At 35.6% G+C, this 26271-nt stretch overlaps 3 protein-coding genes across 6 annotated transcripts in view; 1 reads left to right on the top strand and 2 right to left on the bottom strand.

Moving 5' to 3' along the window:
* Nucleotides 1-200: 200 nt before the first annotated feature.
* LOC107696461 (hepatocyte growth factor-like protein) lies at nt 201-13087 on the bottom strand. Of its 2 annotated transcripts, none has more exons than XM_016496803.1 (18): nt 12970-13087; nt 11792-11936; nt 10795-10910; nt 10537-10651; nt 9310-9446; nt 9106-9226; nt 8750-8868; nt 6754-6925; nt 6177-6307; nt 5415-5499; nt 5188-5324; nt 4763-4795; nt 4561-4675; nt 4370-4447; nt 4131-4277; nt 2711-2817; nt 1852-1991; nt 201-623 (listed from the first exon to the last, which is right to left on the bottom strand). In XM_016496803.1, exons 1-18 carry the CDS (start codon nt 13022-13024, stop codon nt 462-464), a joined length of 2115 nt encoding a protein of 704 aa, XP_016352289.1. In that variant the 5' UTR covers nt 13025-13087; the 3' UTR covers nt 201-461. The 2 variants fall into 2 exon arrangements, with proteins under 2 accessions (XP_016352289.1, XP_016352287.1); XM_016496801.1 differs by having other exon boundaries at nt 204-623; nt 5397-5499.
* A 1150-nt stretch (nt 13088-14237) lies between these two features.
* LOC107696421 (protein ABHD14B) lies at nt 14238-16391 on the top strand. Of its 2 annotated transcripts, none has more exons than XM_016496735.1 (4): nt 14238-14354; nt 14478-14767; nt 15505-15746; nt 15850-16391. In XM_016496735.1, the coding sequence occupies exons 2-4, from the start codon at nt 14551-14553 to the stop codon at nt 16027-16029; spliced, it is 639 nt and encodes a 212-aa protein (XP_016352221.1). In that variant the 5' UTR covers nt 14238-14354; nt 14478-14550; the 3' UTR covers nt 16030-16391. The 2 variants fall into 2 exon arrangements, with proteins under 2 accessions (XP_016352221.1, XP_016352222.1); XM_016496736.1 differs by having other exon boundaries at nt 14238-14355; nt 14527-14767.
* Nucleotides 16392-18128: 1737 nt separating this feature from the next.
* Nucleotides 18129-26271, bottom strand: part of LOC107696459 (voltage-dependent calcium channel subunit alpha-2/delta-2-like) — a 214030-nt gene continuing 205887 nt past the window's right edge. For both annotated transcript variants that reach the window (XM_016496797.1, XM_016496798.1), the window contains 10 exons: nt 24818-24912; nt 24692-24739; nt 24440-24511; nt 24199-24351; nt 23896-23948; nt 23486-23541; nt 23280-23403; nt 23078-23187; nt 22496-22578; nt 18129-22223 (listed from right to left, as the gene is read on the bottom strand). In XM_016496797.1, the coding sequence (XP_016352283.1) occupies nt 22116-22223; nt 22496-22578; nt 23078-23187; nt 23280-23403; nt 23486-23541; nt 23896-23948; nt 24199-24351; nt 24440-24511; nt 24692-24739; nt 24818-24912 (902 nt within the window). In that variant the 3' untranslated portion in view covers nt 18129-22115. The remainder of the gene's footprint in view (nt 22224-22495; nt 22579-23077; nt 23188-23279; nt 23404-23485; nt 23542-23895; nt 23949-24198; nt 24352-24439; nt 24512-24691; nt 24740-24817; nt 24913-26271) is intronic.

Genomic DNA, 26271 nt, shown 5'->3' with positions numbered 1-26271 from the left:
TTTATATGGTATGTCTAAGAATACCATGGTTCATGTCCAAAAAACCATAGTACCATGATACTATCCCCACGAGATATATATATATATGCAGTAAACTATGGTACTACCATGTTTTAGATGATGTTATATATATGTATATATAGGACATATTAGAAGATGATTGGAGAGTAAAAACAGAATTTTGAATATTTTATTCATAATAAAATCTATATTCAGTTTTAGTGTAAATATATGTGCACCTGTATATCTATGTTCCACAAATGAAAGCATACATATTATGTAAATTAAACCCCAAATTCAGAATGATACAAAAAAGCATACATAATCTTATAAAACACAGTATTTTTACGTATATTACATTCCGTCTACCTAATATATTTATATTTTAGCATATAGAAGATTGAGCAGTATGAAACGTCTGGTAAAAGATGTTGTGTGTTATGATATGAGTTGTTCTGTCATCAGGTCATCTCCATGACCTTCTTGATCCAATCCACATAAAAAGACACACGGATGAAGATGTTTGGTTGGCCGGCGTGTCCACAGCGGCGCATTGGTATGATCACTCCTTCTAGGACCCAACAGTCGCTGTTCTGACAGGCCAGAGGGCCGCCGTAGTCTCTCTGGAAGAGCGAAAAAGAAGAACGTTACAGCGCACCTGCATCGAGCACGTCTTACTCATTTCACAATCCTCACTTACATCTATTGCAAAAGCAGAACTTAAAACTCATGCAGCTGCACAAACGCATTGAAAGGAAATGTTTGAAGCTTTTAACGCTTCATACACATTTTGCAAGCTTTTTGCAAGCTAAGCAATGTCTGGATCAGTGGTTCTCTTGTTTTACTTAAGGAGCCAGATTTTACACACTATTTTACACAAAATTGTTTATCTTAAAAAAACTTTAGAAACTAAAAAAAAATTACAAATTAAAGATTTAATCTAATTTTCTATCTAAAGATGAATGAAATCAATCTAAAATGTGTTTATCATGCAAAAATCCTTAAAATAATAATAAAAAAAATAAATCTAATTTTCTACCAAAAGATGGATGAAACCAGCCAAAATTATTTATCATACAAAAATTCTTAAAATGAAATGATTAAATAAAATTTTCCATGAAAAGATGGATGAAACCAAACAAAATTATCATACAAAAATCCTTAAAATTAAATGATTAAATAAAACTTTCCATGAAAAGATGGATGAAACCAAACAAAATTATCATACAAAAATCCTTAAAATTAAATGATTAAATAAAACTTTCCATGAAAAGATGGATGAAACCAAACAAAATTATCATACAAAAATCCTTAAAATTAAAAAAATATATATATTTTATTAAAAAATTTAACACAGTCTTTAAAATGAAAAGATTAAATCTAATTTCCTACCAAAAACTGGATGAAACCACCAAAATTGTTTAGCATTCAAAAATCCTTAAAATTAAAAGATTAAATCTTAAAGAAAATGAAATTTTAAAGTAGAAAGACACCTTTTTTTTTTTTTGTAAAATGTCCTTTTTTTTATAGTGTATAAATACAGCATAAAGTATGACTGAACACAAAGCCTTTGACCTCATCAATAAATGGAATGCGTTTTTCCTTCTTTTTAAAAGCTTATTTATTGACTATGACTGATTATAAAGTCACTTGCATTTAATTATTTGAATTTAGCATTGCTTTTTTATGTCAGAACATACAGAAAAACAGTGGTCAGTACACACATGTAACCAGAATCACTAGTATCACCAGTCACATAAACTCATATTTGTTTTCAAATTATCCATATCCAATTATCCATGGTGTTAAAATGTGTAAAAGCGGAGAACAAAACAGTTGTCACATCTGTACCTCACAGGCACCAACTCCGGCCACGAAGGGCATGGTGCACATCTCATTCTCACGGACATGGCCCTTGAAATACGGGTTACAGTCTTTATTGCTCAGTACAGGCATCTGAGCCACATTCAGTACAGTCTCATCCCCCTTTCCTGAGAGAGAGAAGCAGAGAGGATCAGTGATGGGAAGCGAAAGAGGACAAAACATCTTTTACATCTAACCTGCATGACAAATGATGCACAAAATGAATACATCATATCCAGTTATATATGATGTAATTAATGTGCTATATTCAACTTGTACAGACAGAACTGCAGAGAAGTGCAACAAGACGAGGCTGATCAAAAATACAGTAATATTGTGAAATATTATTACAATTTAAATGAACTGTTTTCTATTTGAATATATTTAAAATTGTAATTTATTCCTGTGACGCAAAACTGAATTTTCAGCATCATTACTCCAGTCTTCAGTGTCACATGATCCTTCAGAAATCATTCAAATATGCTGATTTGCTGCTCTAGAATAATTTCTTCTTCTTATCAATAGTATATATACAGTAGTTGTGCTGCTGGAAACCATGATACATTTTCTTCAAGATTCTTTCATGAACAGAAAGTTCGAAAGAACAGTATTTATTTGAAATTAAAAATTAAATTAATTAAATTAATTATTATTGTTAAATTATTAATTATAAATTGAAATCTTTAGCAACAATATAAATGTCTTTACTGTCACTTTTGATCAACTTAATGCATCTTTGCTGAATAAAAGCATTCATATTTTTAAAAAAGAAAATCATTCTGAACCCTAACTTTTAAACAGTAGTGTATAACAGGAGGTATTATAGCTAAACAGACTAGAGTTTCACCTTTTGTTTCTCCCCAACCAGCGATTTCACAGATGGTTCCATCTGGAACGATGTAGCGCTCAGGAGGAAGACATATTTGAGACACGCGCTCATTAAACTGGGCAGGACTGCAGGAGAAGAGCCAGATATGTTTATTAGAGGGTGAATTTGGAGTCAAGACACTTTAAAGAATGCCTTCCAAAAAAGGTTGTACAGTCTTAAAAATAAAGGTTGTTTATTGACATTGATGGTTGATGAAGAATTTGTAACATCCATGGAACATTTCAAAGGTTCTTTATAGTGTAAAATGTTCTTTAGATTTTTTGAATGTTCTTCACATTAAGAAAAAAAAGGTTAATTTAAAGGGGTAGTTCACCCAAAAATGAAAATTACCCCACGATTTACTCACCTTCAAGCCATCCTAGGAGTATATGACTTTCTTCTTTCAGACGAATACAATCAGAGTTATATTAAAAAATGTCCTGGCTCTTTCAAGCTTTATAATGGCAGTGAATGGGTGTTGATATTCAATAGTCCAATAGAAGTCTAATAAAGTGCATACATCAATCACAAAAAAGTGCTCCACACGGCTCCGGGGGGGGTGAATAAAGGTCTTCTGAAGCGAAGCGATGTGTTTATGTACGAAAAATATTCACATTTAAAACTTTATAAACCATAATCTCTAGCTTCCGCTAATTGTTATGCTCTCGTTCACAAGAGAGTGGCGTTCCAGCGGATGACGTAGGACGTAGGCTTAGCGTAAGCTCCGGTGAGAAGTGACGAGCGTGGAAGCACCGGTCAGGAATTAGAAGTACAAAACAAGGGATTTGTAAAGAAAAATGTCGGAAGATTTTGATATAAGCCAAGAGGAGACTGGTTTTCCTTTGCTGTAAACAAAACTTGGTTCTCGCGAGACTAGCATATTCTCACCGGAGCTTACGCTACGCCTACGTCATCCGCTGGACGCCACTCTCTCGTGAACATGAGTATAACAATTACTGTTTATAAAGTTTTAAATATGGATATTTATTTTACAAAAACGCATCAATTCGCTTCAGAAGGCCTTTATTAACCCCCCGGAGCTGTGTGGAGCACTTTTTATGATGATGGATGCACTTTATTTTGCTTCAAAATATAAACCGCCATTCACTGCCATTATAAAGCTTGAAAGAGCCAGGACATTTTTAATATAACTCCAATTGTATTCATCTGAAAGAAGAAGGTCATACACACCTAGGATGGTTACTCACTTGAGGGTGAGTAAATCTTGGGGTAATTTTCATTTTTGGGTGAACTATCCCTTTAAGAACTGTTGACTAAAAGGTTATTTGAGGAACCAAAAATAGCTATTCTATGGCACTGAAAACCCCTTTCTTTGTTTTTAAGACTGTAAAACCAAAGCATGTTGTAAATAGCTGTGTTTGTGTTTAGTATGAAGTACGTTTCTAGCTGAAGCATGACCAGGTGGGATTCAGAAGGACCACAGACGATCTTGGTGAGAGAAATAGTTTGTCTGTCTGGTTCGCCTTCCTTTGGATCACGGAACAAGGTGCCCATCATTGTACTATATCCCGTGAGGTCCACATAACTGCATAAAATCACCAACAAGCACGTGCATATTTAATAAAACGCCCCTGCTGTCCAACTCTGAACATTAATTACTGAAGAACACTGAGTTACCAAGATGAGAAGCATTGTTTAGTGCTGATCACCCATTTGGAATTGACCAGAGAACCTCCACAGAAGTGATTTCCTTTCCTGAGAAGACATGTAGTGGCCACAAATATATTTGTCAACAAGAAACACTGTTTGCAGACCAATTTCACTTCCATAAAGTGACATAATTTGGGACAGTTTATAGTAAGACTAACCGGTCTCGAAGGCTGACGGTCCAGGGAGAGTTTCCAGGTGTGCCGCCCACTATTCTTAACCTGCTCTTCACAGTCCGGTCATCCCGCTTCCCACACTCGTTAAACACAACCTCCGCTTTTTACACACAGTGAAGGGCAAGTTAGAAGCACAATCATACATATCAAAGTCTGTACTGGACACTGTATATTGTTTCTGACTTACCTGTTGGCCCAATAATTGGCACTTTCTCTCCAGCTATAACAACATAAAGAAGAACAAAAAAAATAGTTTAATTAATGAATTAATTAACTAACAATATTTATTTTAAATATATTACCATTAATAATTTATAAAAAAATATTGCAAATTATTTAATTAGTATTATTAACTATTTATTATTGCTATAATTATTAATAAACTATTATTGATATAAATTCTCATAACGATGAAAAAATAGCTAATTTGGACTTTTCTGCTACATTCAGCATGTTTCACTATATTTAATCTTCTGCTCATTTTCACACAAAAAAATTGAAAAAGTTGCAAAAAAGTGCACAGATTCTGTGAGAGCCTGGTTATTAGAAGATAAAAGAGCAGACATGACTGAATGAGATTGAAAAGAGCGTCTATAGACATTGATGCTTCACCACACTGCTTGATGGCACAGTAGTCAAACTCAGTCTTGGAGTCAGTGGTGTAGCACCAGGGCCCGTGATGGTCTCCGTCAGGGTTCCTGCAGTAGTTGTCGGTCAGGTTGGCCTCTGGGTGTGTTTTGGGGTTTATCCTGTAAATAGATGTGCATAAATGACCTCGAATTTATACGTTAGACCAACTTTAAATGGAATTTTATTCTTACTTGGTTTTGTGAGGTGTATTGACACTCCATTTCTGGCAGAGAATACCTTTACGTGTCTTGCGGACAACACCCCGATAGTTTTTGCCGATTTCATTATAGCAATCTAGTTTAAGGAGAAGAAAACCTGGTTATTCACACTGCCATTCAAAAAATTGGGGTTAGTAAGATTTTTTTTTTAAGCTTTTGAAGGAAGTCTTCTGCTCACCAAGGCTGCATTGATTTGATAAAAAATACAGTAAAATGGTTAAATATTATTACAATTTTAAATAACTGTTTTCTATTTGAATATTTATTTCTGTGATGCAAAGCTGTATTTTCAGCATCATTACTCCAGTCTTCAGTGTCACGTGATCCTTCAGGAATCATTCTAATATGCTGATTTGTTGCTCATGAAACATTTCTCATTATTATCAGTGCTGAAAACAGTTGTGCTATTACTATAATACTTCATATTTTTGTGGAAACAGTGATACATTTTTCTTCAGTATTCCTTGATAAATAGAAAGTTCAAAAGAACAGCATTTATTTCAAATAGAAATGTTTTGTAACATTATAAATGTTATAATTAATAAAAGTATTATTTCCTTTCAAAAATAAATCTTACTGACCCCAAATTTTGAATGGTACTGTATACACAGTATGCATATTAAGTACATATGAAGTGTGCATTGATTTGTCATGAAGATTTTTCTCTTCCCACAAAGACAAAGCACAGCCAAAATGTCTTTAGAAATTAAACTGTAGTTGATGTTTTTAATCACTAGCGGGTACCAACTGTACCTTCAGCCTCAATGTCATCAGCACAGCGTTTGATCTGCAGACAGAGAGCCGTCCTCATCTCAGAGAGAGACGTGAAACACCAGGGCGCCTCTGAACCGTCCGGGTTACGGCAGTAGTTCTCCTCCAGACCCCTAAAGGTGGAAAGAGGAAAGAAAGAGAAGGATAAAGAGTCACAATCAACCAGTTTATACTGTTTTGATGAAGTTTGTTTCTTCCTCAGAACAGATTTGTAGAAATGTAGCATCACATCACTTGCTCACCAATGGATCCTCTGCAGTGAATGGGTGCCGTCAGAATGAGAGTCCAAACAGCTGATAAAAACATCACAATAATACACAAGTAATCCACACCACTCCAGTCCATCAATTAACGTCTTGTGAAGCGAAAAGCTGCGTGTTTGTAAGCAATAAATCCATCATTATGATGTTTAAACTATTGCTTCTAGCCAAAATACGACTCCATAATGTGTTTGGACTCTCATTCTGATGGCACCCATTCACTTCAGAGGATCCATGGCCTGAGGGTGAGTATTTTTTCAGCTCATTTTCATTTTTGGCAAAGTATTCCTTTAACTCACTTGCACTCATAGGTTTTGGGGAAAAATGGGTGTTCATGTGGTTTCTGGGCGTCCCAGCGCTGACAGGGGATACCAGAGGTCGTTTCATTGACTTTGCCCTTGTAATCCTCTCCACGACCCCGAAAACAATTAGTGGTGTAGCTGGAGCGAAAACGGCGCTTAGGAGACTCAGCTATAGGATGGAAAGAAAGAAGGCGATTTAAAGAGGAAGAAATTCATGTACTAAAGAGATCTCACTCACTGATGTAGAGTTGTAACTAGTTGGCTGTATATTGGACAGATGCAGTAATTTGTTGTCCAATCGTCTGTAAATGACAGAAAATAACAGATTTCAGCAACTCTACTTTAGTACCGTTTATATTATAAACTCAACTGTGTGAATGTCACACATGTGCTCCTGACGGATCAATCATTGCATATTCATAAAGAATAATACTGTCGTCCGACTTGTGAACCCAATGCAATAAACTGCTATTAATGTTGTGCTCTCAAACAGAACTCCATATGCGTGTTTCTGACTTTCGTTTATATAGTTGTCTCTTTGAACAGCACTGATGCGATTGGAAATGACAGGCAGCAGTGTCCCCAGGAAGATAAAGATCTGTGTCCTTTAAACAGAATGAATGAATAAGAATCCAAATGATTTGCATGGAGATTGAAATTCATGCACTGCTAACAGAATGCAAATGACTGTTAAAGGTTATTAGTGTCGTGCCAGCATTTTAACGTTGACATTGCATCAAGAATTGACTTAGGACTTTTTTTTTCTTTCTTTTTTCTTCAGTTTAATCTCTGCTATGTATCTCTATCATTTAGATTTTAAAATAATGTTTCAGAAATGCTATAAGAAAAGATAAAAAAAAAAAAAAAATCACTTGTATTCAAGACACTATGGAAACAAGTATTGATATTTAATGCAGTGCTGCTTCTTAAGCATCTTGTTTCAAGAATTTGGGGATTTTTAATTGGAAAATAAACTAAAACTAAAACCATAAGCACTTTCCTTGCTTAAAATAAAATGTTAACTCAAATATAATATCAAAATATAATAATTGTATAATTATTTCAGGTAGTTGCCAAGGAAACATTTCTAATTTTAATTTAGTTTGAATTGATGTACTAAACAAAAACAAGGTAATAAAAACTGAAATAAAAATGAAAAGTGAAAGTGAAGTGACATGTGGCCAAGTATGGTGACCCATACTAGGAATTAGTGCTCTGCATTTACCCATCCAAAGTGCACACACACAGCAGTGAACACACACACACCGTGAACACACACCCGGAGCAGTGGGCAGCCATTTATGCTGCGGTGCCCAGGGAGCAGTTGGGGGTTCGGTGCCCTTGCTCAAGGGCATCTCAGTCGTGGTATTGAAAGTGGGAGAGAGCGCTGTACATTCACTCCCCCCGCCTACAATCCCTGCCGGTACGAGACTCGAACCCACAACCTTTGGGTTATGAGTCCGACTCTCTAACCATTAGGCCACGACTTCCCCATTCCTCAACAAAAACTATAGAGATAAAATGACAAATACATGCAGCAAATTACTGAAACTTTAACTAAAATTCAAATGAAACTGGAAAATTAAAAAAAATATTGAAAATATTAATAAAAACTACAATAGTATCTTTATACTAAAATAACATGAGTCATAAAATGCATGTTTATTCTATGATGAACATTCAAAAATAGCTGTGTGCTATTTTTATGCAAGCAACATATGCATTGCTAATATTTTACTATAGTATAGTTGTTTCACCAGTGCCTGATTAGTTTTGGAGTCTTGTAAAAGTATAAAATTAATTCATTTATTTATTATTTTTTAACACCTTGTCATAAGTAAGTCTATCTTCATGGAGAGAACAAAGTGAATAACAAAAGTCATACAATTACCAGAAACCTAAAACATTTAAAATAAACACAAGAAAAAAAAAAAAAACTAAAATACCATGAAATGAAATATGTATCCTTGTTGTAAGGAGCAGAAATACTCACGGCACTTGCGTATATCACAGCTCTCTCTCTCCATCGTCGGGTCAGTGGTGTAGCACCAGGGCACCGGAGACGCATCCGGGTTACGGCAATAATTATCATCTAAACTTTTATCAGGATACCTGGTTTCACAAACATCAGATATGAAGTTATTTTACATTATTATATCACCATCAACTAAAAATCACAGCAATACTAGATGATTAAAATTCATTGCCAAAAAGCTCTGAGAATAGCTCCTGCAGCAATTGAGCGCAGATACAGAAACTTGCTTTGATATTCCAATATCCAGTGCAATTATATTCCCACATTATTAAGTGTGACTTTAGTTCTGTGGTACATGGTTATGTCATATTTACTTCTCTGGCTGATAGATGTGTTGATGCGGATACTGTTGGTCCCATCTCTGACACTCTTTACCGCTCACTGTGTGATCCACCTGACCTCTGTAGTCTTCTCCATTACAGGTGATGCACACCTCTAATGGAGAAACATACACAAACATCTGCTCAGAACATGCTTATGAAAGTAAAACCACAATGCAAACGTGTAACTGGCCCTACCATCTTTGCACTGGGGAATGTCGCAGCTCTCATATCTGCGTTCAGGGTCAGTGGTGTAACACCAGGTTCCAATGGGGTCGCCGTCCGGATTACGGCAATAGTTCAGCTCCAGGCCATTAGTAGCAGACGGAGTCCATCTATTCCAAACAGTGGTGACATCATTCTAATATCGCAGTTGCACATTCAGTCATTAAAAGGATCTTAGAGTAAAATATATATTCACTACTGTTTATTCAGCAAGGATGCATTAAATTGATTAAAAGTGACAGTACATTTTCAACTTTCTATTCAAAGAATCCTGAAAAAATGCATTACGGTTTTTACAAAAATTTGAAGCAGCGCAACTGTTTTCAACATTGATAATAACCAGAAATGTTTCTTGAGCAGCAAATCAGCATATTAGAATGATTTCTGAAGATCATGTGACACTGAAGACTGGAGTAATGATGCTGAAAATTCAGCTTCGCATCACAGGAATAAATTACATTTGAAAATATATTACAATAGAAAAGTTATTTTTTTTAATTTGAATAATATTTCTGATCAAATAAAAGCAGCCTGGGTGAGAATATTTTGATTTCCTTCAAACACATCTTACCAATTCCAAACTTTTAAATGGCATGTTAAATACAATCACATCATGTTTAACAAAAACTACTAATATATTTGCTTTTGTTAACCACGCACAGTGGATTTGGACAACATAAAAATGACCCTCTTTACTTGATCTTTTTGTGCATGATTTATCAGTGCATGCTATTCCAACGGGAAAAAATGTGTGTTTGCAGATGCAACTTGATTTTATATTTTGTATCAAATGCATTTACATTCAGACAGTTTTAAAAAAAAAGGTTGTTTTTAAAAAAAAAAAGTATGGTGTCCCATACTCGGAATTTGTGCTCTGCAGTGAGTAGTGAACACACACTGTGAACATACAACCGGAGTCCGGAGAGCAGTTGTGGTACTGAGGGTGGAAGACAGCGCTGGTCATTCACTCCCCCCACCTAAGACTCGAACCTGCAACCTTTGGGTCACAAGTCTGACTTTCTAACCATTAAGCCATGACTGCCCCAAACAAAAGTGTCCAAATACCTTTACGGGCCATTGTAAGAATTTAGTAGGTACTGCTATGTTACAATTAATAATAATTAAAAAACATATTTCACATACAAATATAGTTTACATAAAGTTTATGCAACATACTGTATGCTATGTCTAATCTCATACCTGTGATCATGAGGGAATTTGGACCACCACTGTTGACATGTTCGTCCACTCTTAGTCGTCGACACTTTCCCTCGATAGTCTTCTCCTTTACCCACAATGCACTTCCTTACATAGACTGAGTACAGCAGAACATTTGACACAGAGGCACTTATATCATAAGTGGTGGTTAAGCGATATGGGTTTTTAATGACTGATGACATAGTACATCTCCTTATAATCTTTCAAACTGTCTAATACTTTTGAGAATCTATTTGTCACCTTTCATCTCATAAAGGTCACAGTTCACGTTTCTCTTGACGTCTGCATTGTCTCTGTCGCCCACCCAAGGCAGATGTTTACACACCAAAGACGGACGAAACTCATAATTGAAAGCTCTGGAAAGTTCAAAAACACATCAAAAATACATATTGCATTCCCTTGTTTAAAAGAAGTGTGCTTAAGTGCATTCAATGTGTACTTGAAGTGTGCTTTAAATCTTAACGGTATATTTTTAAAGTATTTTAAAAAAGATGTACTTGCAGATAATATAATATTAATGAAATAAAAGGCCATTTAAGTGTACTTAAAGACAGACCGTTTCATGACTGTTTTTTAACACACTTAAGTACACTTTTAGAAAGTGCAGTTTGTAACAATGCCAAATTAAAAGTGCTGCATTTTAAATCATTCTGTTTTAATAAACTTTGCCATGCTTTAAGGATGTACACTTATTTTGATGTGTTGACTAACATATTAAGCACAAGTGAAGTATTTGATTATAATTTTAACAGTAGTGTGTTATTTGATATTATATTTAAGGTTAACATTGTACAAAATTGCAAAAGACAATAGAAGTAATTATGAAATTACATATAAAGATATATTAAAGCCCTACTTAAGTGGGTCAAAAAAAAAGCGAAGTTCAGCTAACTGCATTTAAAATAAATGTATAATTATTAACATAATAAATAATATATTTTCATTTAAATAACATGAAATGAAGTGGCCGAAAACATTACATTTAGTTTGAACTTAAGTATATTATTTTAAAAGTACATATTTTGGTAATAAGTATACTTAATAATATATTTCTTTTTCACATTTACAGACAAAGTAAGGAAATAAATGCTAAACAAATGAAATTATTTGTGGGAAAAGGCCATTTAGATTTTTTTTTTCTTTTTTAAAACATTAAACTACATAGTGAGAATGATGTTTTGGGTACAGAGCTGATACATGCAATGCATGCTGGGAAAGGAAAGTAGGGATGTGAGACCTGCATTCTGGACTCTCTGTGCAGCGTTTAGCACAATCCTCCAAAGTGATTCCCGGAAGTTCAGTCGGACGGTTGACGTTCCAGGATTTCAGAACCAACTCTCTCCCCTCGGATCGCTGGAAATCATTCAGTGCGCTGCGAAATGCTGTGAAAACACATCAGAAAGATGCACTAGTCATTTTACCACTTTGGATTTATTTAGTAATAAAGAAAATCAAGTTGAAACTCCCAAAACCAAAAATAAATGAATTAGATGAATGATATTAGATGAAAACAATGTTGTTTAAAATAAAATGAAATCATTGTTACAGTGCATGTTCAAAAACATGCCACAGTCTATAAAACATGTAACCTTTTTTGGCATGTTGTTAGTGAATCAGACAAACTCTTTGTGCCAACTTAAAATGTTGTAATGTTCCTTCTCTCTCTCTCGCTCTGTGTGTGTGTGTGTGTCAGAGGGGCTTAAACACACATGACCTTTGGATTTGTAAACTACATCTGTTCCACAAAATTCCCAGTGGCATGGCATGCTCATGAAGTGATGCCCAAATAACTACACAGTACACAGAAACTGGCACAGAAACCAGTTCACAGCTGTACACACATGCTTATGTCTGAATTCATTAAACATCTATATGAATATGTACCTGTACACATGATGAAAAAGGCCATTGATAACATAAAATGCGACAAGAATACTGTGTAAGTCCACTAAGTTACCACGGCACTGAATCATATTAATTTACCATGGTAATTCCATGTTTTCACATTGAATGTTTGTAAGAGTTACTCAAATATCAAGAAAGTGCAATACATCTCTCTATAAGCATTTTATTTTTTTTACTGTGAACTTTGTTTAACTCAACCTAGTCTGTTCTTTAAAAACATACCATTGTTTCGGCCAAAATATCAATTGTAATTCCTTGTAAAGTAATAATTAATTATTATAGGATCTTTAAGATTAGGGAACTTTCAGATTCCGTCTGTAAATTAGTTTTATGACAGTGGTGGATAATACTACCCATAGTTTTATTATAGTACTTATGGTGTTTGAGCAGAAACATGGTGAATGGAGTAACTTATGTTTGTTGGCTGTTTGGGGAGTCTAAACAATTAGGCTGTCTAAAAACAATTCACCTTAAAACACAATATTTAATGTATCAAAATATTGATCTTACCATGAACTGTGTCAGGCCAAAGCAGCAGAGCTGTGAGAAAGAAGAGTGGAATCATGCTATAAGAGCTGCTTTACTCCAACAGCAGAGCTCATCTGAGGACTTTGATTCTTTTTGAATGGTTGAATTGATGAAGGGGGGTGGTGTGTGTGTGTGTGTGTGTGTGTGTGTGTGTGTTTACTCCTCAGCTGACCTGACAGAACAGGACATTTCCCAATAAATCTGGCTAAAGTAAACAACTCTTTACCTCAAACATATGCCAAAAACAACAAAACTGATAATAATAGTAACAACAATAATAATAACAAAGCCTATTATTATTATTATTATAACTTAAAATTCGTGGTATTAATACAATTATTTTAATAATTATCAAAATTAGTTAAGTAAATAGGCATATGCTACTACTACCACTACTAATAAATAACTACTTTTTATTTTATATCAACCATCTTTTTTCTTAATAATTTGAATGTTACGAATTTCCCCATCATTCGCGTCAAAGACAACTGTTTTTGAGTGAGTCATTTAATCATTCACTTGAGTGAGTCATTTAATCATTTAACTGATTCACTTTTATTTCGAGTCTTTCACGACCAAAACCGAAAAATACATTTTCCTTACAAATTAATTCCTACCTTCATTTCGATAATTTTTTCCAAGAGCATGGCTTTATCAAAATAAAAAAAGAAAACTGAATAGTAGCTTAAATACACGATTACACAATAAATTATAGACTTTTCAGTGAACGAAAAATATGACAGCAGTGAACGAGAACGATTCGTTCACTACTTAAAACGTAAGAGCGCTGTTTGACACGATGGCCCATTTACACCTGATATTACAGGTTTGTAGCTGATCTGACCACAATTATATAACACTAAACCACACTTTAAACATGTGTAAACGGCTCCATTCGCTCCATTCAGAAGTGATCAGGAACCGATTCTCACTGAAGGTGTCAAATCAAATCAGCATTCGCATCGACAAGTAGGTCTAGCTCATATATAAATAGCGTTTTACATTTCAATCTCCATCTTATTACAAATGGAAAACGTGTGAAACGCTAAATATGAGCCATTTACCGTAAATAAAAACCGAACATATTTAAAATAATCCAAAACAATTAGGCTAATGCATGAAATGTTAGGATCGTTTTAATTCAGTAACAGCATAGTGATTTTAAAAGCTGCGTGGAATTTAGTCATCCAATTATAAATTATGAATGAATAATTAGCATAAAATAGGCTACGCTAGGTGATGTGGAGAAATCATGTTCGTTTATGGAGGTTGTATTTTGATAAGTTAGCCGCTAGAGGACAGTGTGTTTCTCTGGTAAAAACTGACAGAATCTTCCGGGACTCAAACCTCCGCAGCAGTTTACACTGGTAAAAAAAATACTTTACTATGTCATACTCAGGTTCATGGGTGAATTATTGAACTTTTACAAACCGAATTGATGAAATACTTCATGTATTGTGACTTATTCCAACTTCTGTTACTTCCTTCAGATCTCCGCAGAAATCAACGCTCAGCGTGTTTTGCTCGTGAACTTTGCTCTTGTGTCTCGCTCTCGTTTGATTCATGTCTTCGGTTGAGATGTCTGAAGGCTCGGTTCGGGTGGAGACCTGCGGAGATCAGCCGCTGTTCTACCGACAGACGCTTCCGTCGAGCGGTGCCGCCGAACTCTGCGTCCTGCTGCTGCACGGGATCCGGTTCTCGTCGGAAACCTGGCTGAAGATCGGGACTCTGGAGACTCTAGCTGCCGCGGGTTACCGAGCTGTGGCCATCGACCTGCCAGGTGTGCTACAGAAATACTGCGGTGATGATACCATGGTACAGAGATTATAGTAGATGGTAATACTATGGTACTTTAAACATACCATACATAGTACTGGATAATTATCATTACGTACCATGGTATTTACATAGCCTACTTTACATCCATCCATTGTAATTATATTTAACTATTAGAAACAATTATAACATTTAAGCATTTAATATAAATATTTTTCATATAAATATAAATATTTTTTTTATAAAATTTTTTTTTATATATTTTTTAAATATAGCGCTAATATAAACTGAAAATATACAAATATACAGTATATATATATATATATATACATATACAGAATATATAAAATAAAATACTGTATATTTTCATTTTTTTTTAAAGTGTATAAAAATCTACTACTATATAGATCCGTTTCAGCAACCATTACAAATATTCTGTGTTCTGGCAAAAATTGCCATAAGTTTGCCATCTTAAAACCTGTTGTAATTCCATGGCCCTTTTTGTTAATATTTACGGTAAAAAAAAAATTTTAGATTTTATATTTACCTGTTATAAATAAATATGATACTATTTAACACTTTAAAGTAACCTATTATATAAAATACATATTTATATATTAAATAATACATCTGGAATAAAATTATATACAGTATATATAGATAGATAGATAGATATGTAGTACTTTAACACTCGCACTGATTTCTCCCTAAACCCGCTCATTTGTGTCGTTGCTCCCTCAGGTTTGGGTCATTCTAAGGCGGCTCCGGCTCCGGCTCCAGTGGGTCAGCCGGCTCCAGGTGTGTTCCTCAGACAGGTGTCTGAGGCTCTGCAGACCGGCCCCGTGGTGATCATCAGTCCTTCTCTCAGCGGCATGTACTCACTGCCGTTCCTCTTCCAGCACTCCGAGCAGGTCAAGGCCTACATCCCTGTAGCTCCCATCTGCACAGAGAAGTTCACAGCAGAGCAGTACAGCAGCGTGCAGGTGAGACAGGAATGAGTCCATCAGAGAACAAACAGAAACACACATCCATCTATTATAAAATGTGCTAAAAATGAGTGATGTTCATCCTTATGTACCTGTACAGACTCCAGCTCTTATAGTTTATGGAGACCAGGATATTCAGCTTGGGGAAGCATCGCTAAGCAACCTGAGACATCTGCCCAATCACAAAGTGGTGGTAATGAAGGGGGCGGGGCATCCTTGTTACCTTGACGATCCAGAGACCTGGCATAAGGCAGTCCTGGACTTCCTACAGTCGTTGTGATCATATTAAAAACCCTAATAGTGTAAAATTGTTCTAGTCAAAACGTTAATTACGTAAGTGTGATCAATATGAAGTGCATTCAGTTTCATACTTAATGACTGATTATGTCAGAAACACTACCTTTTTATTTTTGTATGCAACTTTTTTTTGTGCTATTATTTGCAATGCTTTTCACATGGATGCATGTGCCATGTGTTGAGAGGTGTGTCAAAGACCTAAAGTCAACATGAAATGCTGTTTGCAAACCAATTTACATAACTTTTGAGTCAAAGAAGATAGTCAATGAGAAAATAATATAGGACGGGGCTTGATTTTATCCATTGGGAACTGATTAGACTGAAAACTAGGTGTTTTGAACCCTTTTTTTTAAATAAATTATGTGCAAGGAAGAATCATTTAATAAGTAACGTTCATAACATTCAACAGTCAACAAGAAACTTGTATTACAGTAAACGAGGGGCAATTTAGATTTTATGCTGACTAAATTCTCACCATTATTTTTCAAAAACAGATGCAATATTAATTTCCATAGATTTTGTGATAATATGCTGCCTGTCAACATAGTTTTGACTATATGGTGTAATTTTTTACTTTTTATTATTTAGTTTTATCACAGTATTTTTTTGTTTTCAAATGACAGATAAATAGAAACTGCAACTAAAACTGAATCATTAAATATATTTTAAGCACGTCTTATGAATGTAGTACAGTATTATGATGCCACATGTTAAAATAGGGACCAATGACTTCAAATCACATTCACGTGTTTATGTAGCTCTAATGAGCATCGAAAACATGTTGATTGCATCAGAAAAATAATCACTACACAATGCACTGAAGTGAAAAATATGAACATTATTTAATAACTGATTCTCTGTAATAAACAATTTGAAAATATTTTACAAGGAGTCACAGACACAATATTTTACAAATTTTCCCTTGTCTTTTTTTGGTGTCTGTACAAAAAAATGGAGCAACATGGACCCAGAGACGAGGCACTGAGCCCCCAACACACAATCCAATAAACGAACGAAAGAAAAACGCTCACCATGATTTCAGAGCTCAACTCATGAGTATTATCAGCAGTACTGTGTTTCTATTTTCTTTTAATTGTTAATACATTTTAAAACCTCACTCATGTTAAATTCAGTTTCTCCTTTGTACGTTTTTTTTAATATATATATTTTTTGTACACATTAGTCACGGAGCACCAGACTAAAGACTACGTAATCACATACACATGTCTCGCTGATGGAAACGCGCCTACAATGATGTTGCTTTGGAGGGGGAGGGGCTAGGGGGAGGGTCTGAGCTAATGACTCCTCCCTGTGGGCAGGGTTATACATCAGGCCCCTCCCCTTGCGCAAGCTGCTTCCTCTTTTTAGCTTTTCTTTTTGAATACTATTTTTTTCTCTTTTTTTTTTTTTTGGCAAAAGCAAATCTTTCAGACCACTTAATAACAAGGACTTTTGTTCCACAGTGTACTTGGAATTGTGACACAAGACCGACACACATGATCATTTAATCGCAGTGTCTTGCCAAAATGTGTTTCCCTAATTTGGGCAGTTCAGAGCCCCTGTACAGTGTTCCAGTTTTAAGACAATTACACACAAACTGGCAAAGTTTTAAAACAACTCACCAGAGTAACGAACAAGGCATATTTCCACCTTTCGGAGCGCTCTTTGCCCTGATATGAAATGAAATAGCAGATTGTTTCCATAATCAGGCAAAGAAAGAGGTACACATTAGCCGTTTAACATGTTTCAACATTAAAGTTGTGAGTTAGAGCAGTGGTTCCCAACCCTGGTCCTGGAGGCACCCCAACACTGCACGTTTTGCATGTCTCCTTAATCAGACACACCTGATTCAGGTCATCAGCTCATTAGTAGAGACTCCAAGACCTGAAATTGGTGTGTCAGAGAAAGGAGACATGCAAAATGTGCAGTGTTGGGGTGCCTCCAGGACCAGGGTTGGGAACCACTGAGTTAGAGGGATTGTTCACCCAGAAATTAAGATTATGTCATCACTTACTCACTCTCATGTCAATCCAAACCATTTGAATGCACACAAATTTATATTTGAGGATACATTTTTTTACAGAATAACCTAAATTCTTCTCAGTGATTTGTAATATAGTGCACAAGACATATGGACAGCCTCTATAATATTTTTATGGAGCATTATGTCCTTTTAGGAGCTCGAAAGCCCCTGGTTGCTATATTTTTATTATGGTTTTGTATGGAAACACACTTATATTTTGCCTATAATCGGGTTTGGAAAAACCTGAGGGTGAGTAAATGATGAATTTTTTATTTTTGGGTGAACTATACCTTAAACTTAGCACATCATACTGAAGCTTAAACAGTCTTTTTAAAACGTTTTTTTCCCCCCGTTTACAGTACCACATATGACATTGCACTTGTATTTCATAAATTGTGTTTTTCCCATTCCTAGGACTAAAATATATATTCATACTGTAGATGGATTCATAAATCCAATCAGGATGTGAGTTATAAACAGGAGTCACATGTGACAGTGTCAGGATGAGGATTGCATTCAAGTTCAAATATTAGTGATATGCACAGTCCACTGAATCAAGCTTAACATATATACCTCATTTTCTCTTTAACCAATTAGTTCTGAAGGTGGATGACAAACAAACTAAGTGACGTAAGAATCATGTCCTCTAGCATCACACATGCATTTTCACCTCTCAAATAAGGTGTGTTTAAAATTCATGACATCCTGACAGATAATAGATCACCCAAACTGAATTCTCATTTACTCACCCTTATGGCATATATGAGTTTCTTTCATTCATAAAACAAATGGAGATGTCCTTTCCAAACATTCGTTTTCATACAGACGAATGAATGCCATACAGGTTTGGAATGACATGAGGGTGAATAAATGATACATTTCGGGTGAACTAACTTAAAACAGACAGAGAGAGGGAATGATTAACATGTTAAGTGCTGTCTTTTAAAATTGCACAGGCAAATAAAACAGGCTTTAACAGATTTTGCCTCGAGACAGATATGTAACATTCGTTTGACACAGATCAGATCATTCCTTCCACACCAACAACTGACAATACTCTCAAAATACTTCTCGTAAAATCATCTATTTTCACAGTTATGTCACATAACGGCAAACACAGATTCACTTCCTCAACCATCAGCAAACCTTGAATAAACTCTCACTTTATATAAACTACAACAGTAAAGCCATTCCCATATTTGTGTGAGGAACGCTATAACCAAACTGCCTCCGTTGTGAAGCCAGAGATGGACTGAGGTTATGTAGAGTTGTCAGTTCAACCCCAACACCTACTTTACTAAAACTCGGTAGCAGCTTAGCAGTAGGATTGAATGCATGAAAAGCTCTTACAAAGACAATCCTAAAACCGATGGGCCGTCCTTAAACCTCTTGCCACTGAACTTTAAAGGAGCATTGAAGGTGATGGCCACTAAAATGCCAAACGTGCAACTGAGAATCAGTCAGTGAGGTTCAGATTTAGCCCCGTTTACTGACAAAATAAAGGTGCTTGTCAAGTTTGTGTACATTGCAGGGATGAAGCTGAAGGTTATGGCAAACACTGCGGCTCAAAAATACTCTAAATTAAAAAAAAAAAAAAATTTGCATTCCCTTATATCAGTCAGGTGATGATGTTTGGAGGCACGAGCTGTGTCCGGAATAGCATACTAGCATACTAACCATACTATTTCTGCTGTATGCACATTGTACACAGGATGCAGGTTTTCCAGATGTGTAGAATACTTGAAGAGCAACTACATTTATCAAAATGCGCATTACATCATATGGAATACTGAATACAGTATCCCACAATGCAATGCACTCAACTTGACCTGCCATTTCCAGTCTGATGAATAACCGGAAGCAATATCAACTGTGACTATTTGACTCTTGACTTGATTATTTGACCAGACATTTTTAAACAAAATTTGGTAAAAAGGCAAAATAACAGTTTTCTTAACAGGCCGCGGCTAATCATGCTAAATATTGTATTCCATTTATTGTAATGCTTATTTTGACAAATATAGTTAGTCATCCAAGCAATCGTGACCAGGACAAATAATAAAAATGTTCATTAGTGAACATTAATTTTTTTTTAAATAGCATGAAGAATATATGTAGTATGATAGTATTCTATGTCAAACACAACCTGTGAGTTTTAAGGCCCATAAAAGACTTTTACTGCACTAAACTGTTAGTGGAGCTCTATGATCAATGCTGTCCAATATAAAAGTGCATCAAGGCACAGCTAAAATAAGGTTGATGCAGGGCCCAAAACAAGGATTTTTGCTTAAGTTTCATAGCATTATTAACATTTCAACATAAGATATAATGTCATGACAGATAATGAGGCCTGAAACACATACTCTATACAAGTATGCAAGCAGACGCAAATGCTTCAATTGCATCGGCACATTATTTAACATTTAATCCAGCCTACATATCTAGAAATGTTTGCATTGAGTATGTTTTGGGCCTTACGTACATATGAAAAATAAAACATTTCTCTTCTACATGAATGACCATACTGACTAGGATCATGGTTGCTATTACTATTCACTGACAAATCCATCAGTGCAAATGATGGCGCAAACAAACAGCATGTGTTGTGAAGTGATCAGATGCAATATGCGGTTAACATTCTGAGATTGTGAAAAACTGTACAGCACAGAATTACAAAGACTGCAAACAGATATAATCGCTAAAAAACACTCAAACTGCATTTCAATCCATCAAAAATCTCTTCATTAGCACATCTCATCTTATTTAAAGGAACAGTTCACCTAAATGTTTTCCATTCAATAACAGTTCACAGTGACCATGTCTGTCATGCTCCAAAAAAAAAAGAGAAATAGAAGTAGTCCATATGATTTATGTGCAATATTCCAAGTCTTCTGAAGCCACACAATAGCTTTCGGTCTGATTATAACACTAAGCTATCGTTTGACTTCAGACAACTTCATGCTGACTGCTTTTATGATACTTTTTTTTTTGGAGCTGGAAATCACGGTCACTATCCTGACTCTTAAAAATTTATCATTGGTGAAACAATAACAGCAAACAGGTTTGGAACGGCATGAGGGTGAATAAATCAAACAAAATTGTCATTTTTGGGTGAACTAGTCGTTTAAAAATGAACATGTTATTACATATTAGCTGTAAATATTATATTACTGAGGCATTAATATAGTTTACCTTGTGATACAAATAATAAACACAAATAAAAAGCCTAACCTAATCGGATCAGGGTTGTGATATAAATAGAAATAATAAATATATGAAGCCCTTGTGACTGATGAAGGAATGGTGCGATACCTCTTTAATTTCACTACTTTCTTTTTCTGTGGTTTTCTTACCTCCTAATTTGGCTAGAAAAGTTAGACCACACAACAAGTCTCGTTTTGGCAAGAAGTAGATATAGTGCATAAATAAACAAAAGATAATTGAATAAATAACATCTATCGTCTTCCCTTTCTCATTAAATACCCTAATATATGGAGGTATGTTTTTAATACTCACATGTTGTTATTGATACTTTTTTGAGAATCACTTAAAGTTCTGCTCTTATTCGGTTATTTTCTTATTACCGGAAGCTAGATGGCGTTAGAATGTCCCGTAGCCTCGCGACACGGGTTACAGGATGAAGATGAGGATGATGAGGATGACCTTTCTCTTTAGAGGCGGAGTCAAACAAAACCCAACCCCCTTACAGCCGCAAAGGCAGGAGGGAACAGTCCATGTCATTTTCAACCATTTCTTCAATGGTCCAAGATGGCCGTCGGTTTCCACATCACTAGCTTCCTGTTTTCGCAAAGACACTTTTAGCTCCTTCCACAAATGCTCTTGATTGGCAGGAGACGACAAAGTTCTGCAACGGTCACTAAGCAACAACCTGTGAAGCTAAGTGGATGAAGCAGCACGACTGGGCTTCCGTATAAGGGCAGGAGGAAGTCCCATTATATTACCTATGACTAGAGCAACGGGGAGATAAAGGAGAAAAGCGGAATTAAGGAGACGAGAAGGAGGGAGAGGAGGACAGGAGGATGGAGTTAAACAGAGAGGTGGGCCAGAACACACAGGAGGAGGAGCTGGAGGAGGAGTAAAGTGAGGAGGGAGGGGCGGAACGAGTGACCCCGCCCACAGTCTGATGTGTTCTCCTGGAAGAGAAATAGAGAAATGTGTCTCCATTAATGCACTTACAAGTCTTCTGGTGGCTTTAAATGCAAGATTGTGAAACTCATATTTTTGTTTAGGCACGTATTCTAATTCTAATTTATTTGCTACTTAAACAGTCTAGCTTATACATTACTGATGTTATTCATGTGGGCGGGGTTTACAGAGCTCATCATGCCATCCATAGACATTCAACTGTAAATATTCCAGAAAGATATCTTTGAATAAACAAGTGGAAATGTGCATGTGTACTCACTAAAACACTGTAGTCGAAACAGCTCGTGGTTCCTTTTCTATACCGGGCTGTGGTTATTGTCTCGCATGTATTAATTTCTTTGTCTGAGAAACGGAGGGTGTTAAGGAAAATGTTTTTTTTTTTAGCAAATTTACACTACCGTTCAAAAATTTGGGGTTAGTAAGATTTTTTTTTTTTTGGAAGGAAATTAATATGTTTATTCATCAAAACAATCGAGAAAAATAGAATGTATCACAGTTTGCACAGTTTTTTTTAACATTGATAATAATCAGAAATGTTTTTGAGCAGCAAATCAGCAAATCATTAGAATGATTTCTGTTTCTGAAGGATCATGTGACACTGAAGACTGGAGTAATGATGCTGAAAATTCAGCTTTGCATCACAGGAATAAATTACATAGTAAAATATATTATTCAGAAAACATATATTAGTATATATTTAAGTTGCAATAATATTTCAAAATATTTTTTTTTGATCAGATAAATGCAACCAACCCCAAACTTTTGAACAGCAGCGTACATTGCATTAAAATTTCAGAAATTAAAACCAATGCATGAAATGCACATTTATGGGTAAGGATACATTCTGTTTCCACCTGAGACAGTTTCTCTATTTCACAGGAGTCGCAGGACAGTTTTTCAGCCACCACAAACAGCAGGTTGGTGTTGTTTATTCTCCTAGCATGAATTAACCTGTAAAACAGACACATTATTATTAAAAACAGCCTGTAGTCTGTATATATATATATGATGTATACTGCCTGCATGACTGCTGTGTGTCTGACCTGGAGCAGTTGTCACAGTCCTGCAGTATGTTGTAGGAGCTGCTGATGTTACTGAAGTAAAACTGTGTCTGTACCGTCACACAGCTGGTCTCTCTAGACTCCATTCCTTCAGCATCCACCTCATCTACATTAACACACGTTAGACTAGTCTTCTTATTGATCCACTTAAACAATGACCTTTTCAAATCAATGTAAACGTCACACACCTGTCATGAACCAACTCTGATAGGCAAATCCATACAGCATCTGCTGCAGCAGTGACCTATAGAGGACCACACACACACACACACACACACACACACACACACACGTACGTCTGGTTTACTATCCTTGTGGTGACTCTCCATAGGTGTAATGGCGTAAATAATTTTTATACTGTACAAACCGTATATTCTATCGCCCTACACCTAAACCTACCCCTCACAGAAAACTTCCTGTATTTTTACATTCTCAAAAAAACTCATTCTGTATGATTTATAAGCTTGTTTCCCCATGGGGACCTCAAATTAGGACACACACAAATTCCTGAGTGTGAGCCTATGATGTTTGCACATGTTTACAAGCTGCTACATCACTGAGATCAGACATTATAATTGACTGTAAGACAGAAACTCACCAGGCAGCGGCTGACGTCCACCAGGCAACATTTAACACATCAGCAATAGTAGGCTGAGAGGAAACACATGACATTAGATCATGCCACAGTTCATCATCCATCCAAATACTCACCTACCCTATGCACACATCTCTTTATCCATTTATTCAATTTTCATTTTTAACAGATTGCTTAAAATCTATACCAGCCCTTTCAATTAGATTTCATTTGGATTGATTGAGGTGTCTGGTTAAGATTTGAATCAGATTATTAGGATGCATGTTAACGTAGGCATTGACTTATCCCGTCCATTCACGCTCGTACCACAAACACTCCTCGCGGGGCGGCCCCTGTGTTGCTGCTGGGCACCGGGTCACACAACGACTGATAGTCGTAAGACTGCTTGCGTTTGTAGAAGGAGTTGTTATAGAGGGCGTAAAACAGGGTGGCATCGACCTCGCCGAAGAACATCCCAATCTACAGATTGAAGAGGAAGAGCACAAGAGTGAAAAACAGAAGCAAACACAGTCTGTTTTCACTTCACTTTCCTGTTGAACGTCCTGACCTTATTCAAGTAGTCTTTCTGATTGGACATGACGAGGAAGCCGCCGTCATCTATCAGATAACAAAGCAAGTCCTGCGAAGAAAGACGGACAGCTTCAAGTGATCGCATTACTGCTGCCATCATTAATCAGTCATTTGAATAGAAAATCACGATCAATCGGCTACACTTAATGGACAAACTCTGAAAAGAAGGATGTGAATGTATGGATGTGAGCTTTAGATCTCCGTATTAAGTGCATTAAGAGTCTCTTACATCACTGTTGGCTTCACAGTCCATTTCACAGCCACTGGTTGGTCCACACTGTCAGACAGAAACAACAGTATTTAGAGCAGCATGTGCTTGTGTATAGCCATAGATGTGTGTGTGCGTGCATTTTACCGTTTGAGAGCTCTGTCGGTTGCTGTTGGTGTGGTTGCTCGCCAGGATCTTGAATTTGTCAGTCCAAGCCTCAAGGTCAAGCTTCACACCCACAACTAAGAGAATATAAGACGGAAACAGAATGAAAAGAGAAACCCTAAAACCTGCGGTCTTCACCATTTCACCATTTTCCACTCACCTTACAATTAAAATGCTTTTGCAACTGTTCCTTTTACATGAACAATATATTGTACTTTTTTTTTTATTTTAATCATTATTAGTTAGTTTACAATTTTACATGCCCTGCCACCATTTTTTTCTCCAGTCTTCAGTGTCACATCCTTTAGAAATGATTCTAATATGCTGATTTATTATCAATGTTGGAAACAGTTGTGCTGCTTTTTCGGACCTGTGAATTGTCTGGATTCTTTGATGAATAAAAAGTAGCAGAGAACAGCATTTATTCAAAAAATAAATATTTTATCTACAAATATAATAATAGAAAGATGAATAAAATCTAATAAAAATAATATATATTATGCATACACTCGCGCAAAGCATTTCTGATTTGTCTGATTCTCAACCTAATCTGTGTTATCATCTAGATAAGTTAAAGTGCCCATATTATGCCATTTCGAATATTGCCTTTCATGCAGTGTGTAATGTAACTATATGAATGTAAACGATCTGCAAAGTTGAAAAGCCGAAGGTGCATGATAAATAAAGTTATTGTCTCCAAAAATAATCTGAACACCCTGAACGAGTCGTTAGTAATTTGAATCCCACTTCTGTGACGGCTACACGTCACGGGGTAACACATTTGCATAATGCCCACCTATGTTTTACATTGGCCGGCCGATGGCCGTGAACAACTTGACCCCGCCAACAAACACGTCATTTGACTGATGACTGCTTCTCTAATCTCGGGCTTCTCTAAACGTTCCTAAAAGATGAATCAGTACACAGTTTTTTTGGACCAGCTGGCTCCACTGAATCACAACCTGTAAGTATGATAAATAATAGATCGTTCAAAATCAAGCATTCAAAATATGGAACTATGGCAATGTATTTCCGACACGCGCTGTATGCGGTAGACCAATCATAACAGACTGGGCCATCTAACCAATCAGAGCAGAGTAGGCTCACGGAAAGAGAATATAATTAATAATATATAAATGTGTATTACATTTATAAATATATATAAACAAATAATCATAATAATAATTATTATTATTATTACATTAAAAATATAATTAATCAATTATATTTAAAATATAGCATATATTTGTTAATATACAAATATATATATAATATTAATTAAATTTGAACTATTTTTACTTTAAAGACAGTAAATTAATATATATATATATTTTCATTAACAAATAATCAATTATAATTATTATTAAATTTAAAAAGAATAATTTCAATATAATTTAGAATATAGTATAATACAGTATATTATATATACAATATTA

Source organism: Sinocyclocheilus anshuiensis, unplaced genomic scaffold, assembly GCF_001515605.1.
Source record: "Sinocyclocheilus anshuiensis isolate Anshui unplaced genomic scaffold, SAMN03320099.WGS_v1.1 scaffold522, whole genome shotgun sequence".
Classification (NCBI taxonomy): Eukaryota; Metazoa; Chordata; class Actinopteri; order Cypriniformes; family Cyprinidae; genus Sinocyclocheilus; species Sinocyclocheilus anshuiensis.
The sequence above is the reverse complement of the archived record's forward strand: the minus strand, read 5'-3'. Positions and strand labels throughout refer to the sequence as shown.